General features: G+C 33.7%; 2 protein-coding genes across 2 annotated transcripts; both read left to right on the forward strand.

The window, feature by feature from the left end:
- The first annotated feature begins 3,321 nt into the window (after positions 1–3,321).
- On the forward strand, positions 3,322–4,745 carry LOC149183091 (cysteine-rich receptor-like protein kinase 2). Its single transcript, XM_089414825.1, has 4 exons — positions 3,322–4,054; positions 4,151–4,303; positions 4,416–4,543; positions 4,629–4,745. Exons 1-4 carry the CDS (start codon positions 3,322–3,324, stop codon positions 4,743–4,745), a joined length of 1,131 nt encoding a protein of 376 aa, XP_089270951.1.
- A 61-nt stretch (positions 4,746–4,806) lies between these two features.
- Positions 4,807–5,891, forward strand: LOC149183092 (cysteine-rich receptor-like protein kinase 2). The gene is made up of 4 exons (XM_089418658.1): positions 4,807–4,840; positions 4,955–5,186; positions 5,315–5,465; positions 5,574–5,891. The coding sequence occupies exons 1-4, from the start codon at positions 4,807–4,809 to the stop codon at positions 5,889–5,891; spliced, it is 735 nt and encodes a 244-aa protein (XP_089274784.1).
- Positions 5,892–6,235: the final 344 nt, after the last annotated feature.

Here is a 6,235-nt window from a genome sequence, read left to right on the forward strand (position 1 = left end):
GGGAATCTAGATTGCTTGGAATAAATCTACCTTCGAGGATTCCTCTTATGCTTCTGATCTTATTGCGACATAGATTAGAAAATCCACCTTCGAGGATTCCTCTTATGCTTATGATATTTTTGCAACATAGATTGGAAAATCCACCTTCGAGGATTCCTCCTATGCTTTTGATCTTATTGTGACAAAGATTGGAGCGATTTATGCTATTTTGTCCCTTCAAGGAAGTTGTTCATGTCCCATGAAACATATCAGAAGAAGAAATTAATCATCAAATCCTTTGGTTATACTTTGATTGCTCCTTATTCGGGAAGGAATCACTAGAGGTGGCCTCATCTTATATTTAACACTCTCTAAAATCTAAAATTATGTTTGGCAGGGGATCCAACAATTTTGCAGAACTCCTCTCTCTAAAATTCTTGCTATGTTGGGCATTGGAATTTCACTATCACTCTCTATAAAGATTTGGGTATTCTTTAAATGTGATCGAATGATTTAATGGAACTCAAAAATGCCACAATCACACAATGCTACCTATTCTTAAAAAGAGTTTAGAACTCAAACAATATTTTAATTCTCATTCATGTAGTGGCATCACAATGCTACTTATTCTTGAAAGAGTTTAGAACTGAAACAATCTTTTAATTCTAATTCATGTTGTAACATCTATAGAGAACATATCTTTTATAAAAAAACACTCAACAAGTTTTGGGGTACTTGTAAATACTCTAATCTTAATATAATTCTTGATATAATTCTAGACACTCAAAACTATCAGATCTTAACCAATATTTTTTGAACATATATATAATTTACAAAGATATTATTTTGAATGCACCATAATACAGTTTATGTAACTCTTTATATATATATAATTGTAATAAATTTAAAAATAAATATTTTATATATAAAAATGTAGAATCTATATATAATATAAATAATATTATTAATAATAAATATAATTTTATTTTAATTTCAAATCAAATCTATTTAACCATAATTTCTTTGAAATATATATGTATATATTTCTAATTGAAATACATATATATTACCATATTTTCATAAAATATATTTTTTCGAAAAGAGAAAGTGTTTCAACGTCATCATAGTTATCTCCCAAAGCACGGTCGATTAAAAGGTTAGTCGATGGTAGTTGCTATAGATCATTAGTTGACTTAATTATGTTTTTATAATGTGTGGGCCATCCGAATAAATATAGTTTATAGTTGGTGCTAATTGTGTTATTTTAATTCATTGAAAAAAAGAAAAAATGCTACTGCTCTACTCAGCTGCAATTCGTTTTTTCTTTCTTTAAATTAATTCAACAATCGCTGGTCCTTTTCTCGAGTCTTCCGATTTATTTATTTTTAATTTTTGGATATTAAAAAAATATTTAATCATATGATTAGATGTACCTCCTTTTCTCGAATGCATTTATATTTTTTTAAATGTTAAAGTAAAAAAATCATATTTTTTGAAGGAAAGAAATTAATTTATTTTAGATAATCTCAATTAATATTAGCTTTTTTTTTCTAGTTTAAAAGTAAGAAAGGGTTTATTGATATTACGAAAGAGAAAATTTATTGGTACTAGGCTAAATTTTATTATACATTCACTTGAGAGTGTAACATAGTTACTCTAACCGATGGGATGTAAATCATGAGATTCAAATTTCATAATTACTTTATTCCAGAGATTAAGCATGTTAAGTTACTAGACTTGAAGTTGAGTAAAGAGGATAACAATCCGCCCAAACTAAATTCAAATAACAAGGAAAGAATTATACTTACATTTCATTTAAAAGATTATTAATTATCATAAATATTATTTTTAATATATTAAAAAAATTATATTAATTTTTCATTTTAATTTGTAAACTATTTTGAAGTTTTAGTGCATTAGTGTCACACACAATAAATTTGATAAAATATTTAAAATATATATTGTGAACTTCAAATTACTTTTTATATTTTATATTTATCTATTTTCTACATCAATTTATATAATTTTTGAAATGTGAAAATTATAAAGAAAAAAAATATTCATACACTATCTACAAATAAATGTAAAATTTATTTGGGAAACTATTAGGGGAGGAAACCTAGTCTAGTAATTCTATTTTTCTATTTTGGGAATATGAAAATATAAAGGAAAAGGTACCCTATGTGATATGTAAAGTTGTTACAAAATCTTATCATTTCTTTGTTCTACTCTTTAATTTCTAACTCTTAGTCGACCTCATAACTATAGGACAAATACAATGACATAGAATGAAATCCCTTCTCTTTGTTTAATATTTAACTAGGGATAAGTTTTTGACTTCCTCAACCCTAAATGAGAGTTACTATATTGGACCTTCTAGAGCCTCATATGCATGAGAAAACATAACATCTTCTCATACCATGCATTAATAATAGACACATACATGGCATCTTCTCATACAATGCATGAATACAAGGCATTGGCATTACATCTTTTGATACCATGATGCCCAATATTATAGGTGAAATTCATGACATGGCATCTTTCTATACCATGGTGGCCAACACTATAATGAATTTAAGGGCATCATGTGTGAACTTCATGACATGACATCTTTCTATACCATGGCGGCCAACACTATAGATGAATTTAAAGGACATCAACTTTGCATACTAACTGAGATTAATATAATTGTTGTAGTATTCGAAAGATCTCCTAATAAATATCATGTCAAAAAATTTGAACTAATACTTAAAATCTTTTGATTCAAAAATAGTAACCCAAAAACTTGAACTCATACTCAAAACTTTTGATTCAAAAATATTTATCTAAAAAGATTTCAAAGCCCATTTTCTAAACCACCACCCATAATTAAAATAAATTTACAAATTAATTGCATCAAACTTTTCGCATTAAAAAATTAAAATTAATTAATATAATGATATAATCCAAATAATTTTTTATTAATGAAAAATTGATTTAAATTTAAACACCAAATTATTTTCAAATTAACAGTAATTTAAAATTAATTTAATTTAAAAGCATATTATTTTAAAACGATAATAATAAAAATAAATAAACCCATTTACTAATAAATACTAATACCACTTGTATTTCTCTCCACTGCCAATAAACAAGTGTGCACATGCGTTGTACGTTGATTTCACCGAAGTAGTTTTCCGATATGTCGGCAAAGAAAAAGCCAGTGGTCCCTGCAATAATTGAACATGACTTTACTTAACATGAGTTTTACCTAAACCCCGAATATTTGCTTTTCAACATGACTTCCTCTAAGGATCTCAAGTTAGTTCGTGTTCCAGAGATTGGTTGTTGGCAGGACTAATGGCTGTAGTTGTCCATTTTCCATTTCTGGTGGCCATGATGATTGTGGTTGTCGTGGCAGCAGACGATCCCCAATCTGCACAGGTGGGCTTTGGGTGCAGCGACCCAAAAACCTATTCGTATGTTAACGCCACAGCGTTTCAGGAAAATCAAGATGCTGTCTTTACATACCTCCGCTCAAATCTCTCTAATGGCTTCGCTACCTCAACGCAAAACAAATTTGGCATAATGGATCCTGTGTACGGCCTCGCAGTGTGTCGAAAGTACTTAACCGCCCACGAATGCTCAGAATGCGTAATGGCAGCGGAGACTCAAGTAAAGGAAAAGTGCCCCCGTTCTAATGGTGGTCGGATTCATCTCGACGGTTGTTTCCTCCGCTATGAGAATTCCAGTTTTTATAGTGAGGATGTGGACAATGGGGCTTCCGCTCTCTGTCCCTCCACAAATGACACAGATCCACAGATCTTCTCTCATAGAGCCACCGTGTTATGCAGGCAACTCATTGCCAACGCTTCCGCAAATAACGGTTATGCTGTTGGCTCCATTGATGGCTCCTTATATGGCCTCGCTCAATGTTGGCCCACCCTCATCAACAGTAGCTGCCAAGACTGCCTGACAAATGCCAGGAATCAATTACTCACCTGTTCTCCAAATCGTGAAGGTCGAGGTCTCGAGGCCGGCTGTTTTATGCGATATTCAACTTATTCGTTTTTCACAGACAACGAAACTTCCCGTAAGAGTCTTATATATTTGCTGCAATTATTTGCTGTTTGATTCTCGTTCTGATATAACACGCATCTTGATTTGTTTGCTTTAATTTTAAACGCAGCAACGCCTAATTTAACACCGCCGTCGGGGAAATCGTCATCGAAACTAATACCTATACTGTTAGGATGCATTGGCGGAATAGCTTTGGTTGCGGTGATGTGTTGGATAGGCTTCTATCGACGTGTTAGACATCGAAGGAGCAATGACAAGACAGGTTATTATACCTCCTTGCATTATAGCTGTTTCCCTGCTAATTATTTTGAGTTATTTAATTTGGTCGTATTGGACAGTGGTTACAAAATTATTTTCATCATGTTTCCGCGTAGATGAGAATCTCGGTGCGAGGAGAAATTTCGATCAATTCCTCTTCGATTACGAAGTTATGAGAACAGCGACTGGGAACTTTGACAGAAACAATATGCTCGGCAGAGGAGGATTCGGTGAAGTTTATAAGGTATAATACCAAAAGCGGATTTGATGGTTTGTCCAAATATAAGCGATGTTTTCAGATTAATTCTAATGATTTAATCGATAAGCAGGGAAATCTTCCTGATGGTACGGATGTCGCGGTTAAAAAGCTGAATGGAAGGCAGACTGCTCAAGCTGAGGCGGAGTTTGGGAGAAGTGAAGCTCCTCACCAGCGTCCGTCACCGTAATCTTGTTCGTTTACTCGGATGTTGCACGCAAGGGCATGAACGCTTGCTGGTTTACGAATTCATGTCAAATAACAGTCTTGACAAACATTTGTTCAGTAGGTTCCTGTGATCAATACTTTTTCCAAGATTCAAGTTGTTTTTAAAAATAGCGTGTGTTGTTTCAATTATTTGTTTGGAGGTTTTCAAATACTTGTATTGGAGCTCTACAGGAGAGATACGAAATGTTTTGAGTTGGGAAAATCGTTTAAAGATTATAGTGGGCACAGCACGAGGACTTGCATATCTACACGAGGATTCCGATGTTCGCATTATACACAGAGATATCAAATGTCCCAATATACTTTTAGATGACAAATTTCATGCTAAAATAGCAGATTTTGGATTGGCTAGATTCTTTCCAGAAGGCGAAACCCATCTTTCTACCAAAGTGGGAGGAACAATGTAAGTTGTGCAATTGGTTTATTGCCTTATTAACATTGTAAGTTCTGCAGTTCAATTTTTTCTTATTCTTAGAAGATCTTCTGTATCCAGGCATTTATTTTAGCTTACAGAGATTTGTTATGACGCAGAGGTTACACTGCCCCTGAGTATGCCGTCCATGGGCAGTTAACGGAAAAAGCCGACGTTTATAGTTATGGAATTGTGGTTCTAGAGATTGTAAGTGGGAGAAAGTGTATTGATGCAAGATTGGATGCCTCTATGCAGCTTCTTTTGAAGTGGGTGGGTATCGAGTATATTACAAAAGTTTGGTTTGATGATTATGATAAGCAGCTCATGAACAATCACTTAATTCAAAAGAATGTAGTAATGATTTTGCTTATGGTGCAGGCTTGGAATCAATTTCAGCAAGACCACGTTCTGGATATTGTGGACCCATCACTGGAAGGGCAGTACCCGATAGATCAGATGTCAAGAGTGATCAGAATTGCGCTTCTCTGTACTCAAGGCTCATCCGCGCTGCGGCCGGCAATGTCAGAGGTTGTATCGATGTTAACCAACAATACAGAGTTTACCGTTCAGCCCACACAACCGGCACTCATGGATGCGGATGCCGGGAGACCTACAAATTTCACTGGCAAATCCGACTCTGTAAGCTCAGGTTGTGCATCTCACGGATCTATCACAGTCTCATTGTTTCCTCGTTAGTACAGGCAAGCATTGACTTCTGGTAGACGCAAGCATCCTCGTATATTTCCGGTAGGAGCATAATATGCATGGTATGCTTTTCCTCGAATAACTGCAGGAATCTTTGCTGTGAAGAGCAGAAGTGGGCGGTATTTTTTTTATGAAAAAGCCTTGTTTTATAACAAAGGCCAATGTATTTATTCACCTTGAATTTAAACTTAAAATTTCTTTATCTTTAAAAATATGAAAATTAAATTCACAGTTTTTTTTATGAAATCATACTCTAATTTTAAAGCCCCGTAACCCAGAAAAACATATAAGTGGAACCTGATGAATTTTAATCTTAAGTGCGAGGATAAGAATAA

The sequence above is a fragment of the Pinus tabuliformis genome, chromosome 3_2, assembly GCF_031772625.1.
Source record: "Pinus tabuliformis cultivar Carrire ecotype Pingquan chromosome 3_2, CPIR1, whole genome shotgun sequence".
Lineage (NCBI taxonomy): Eukaryota > Viridiplantae > Streptophyta > Pinopsida > Pinales > Pinaceae > Pinus > Pinus tabuliformis.

What these genes read in the sequence shown, in the direction of transcription:
- LOC149183091 (XM_089414825.1), top strand. Translation starts at nt 3,322, where the DNA reads ATGGCTGTAGTTGTCCATTTTCCATTTCTGGTGGCCATGATGATTGTG. An exon ending in CACAGACAACGAAACTTCCC is followed by an intron (nt 4,055 to 4,150) that starts GTAAGAGTCTTA and finishes TTTTAAACGCAG; the next exon opens with CAACGCCTAATTTAACACCG. An exon ending in AAGGAGCAATGACAAGACAG is followed by an intron (nt 4,304 to 4,415) that starts GTTATTATACCT and finishes GTTTCCGCGTAG; the next exon opens with ATGAGAATCTCGGTGCGAGG.
- LOC149183092 (XM_089418658.1), top strand. Translation starts at nt 4,807, where the DNA reads ATGTCAAATAACAGTCTTGACAAACATTTGTTCA. An exon ending in TCTTGACAAACATTTGTTCA is followed by an intron (nt 4,841 to 4,954) that starts GTAGGTTCCTGT and finishes GGAGCTCTACAG; the next exon opens with GAGAGATACGAAATGTTTTG. An exon ending in TGCAGCTTCTTTTGAAGTGG is followed by an intron (nt 5,466 to 5,573) that starts GTGGGTATCGAG and finishes CTTATGGTGCAG; the next exon opens with GCTTGGAATCAATTTCAGCA.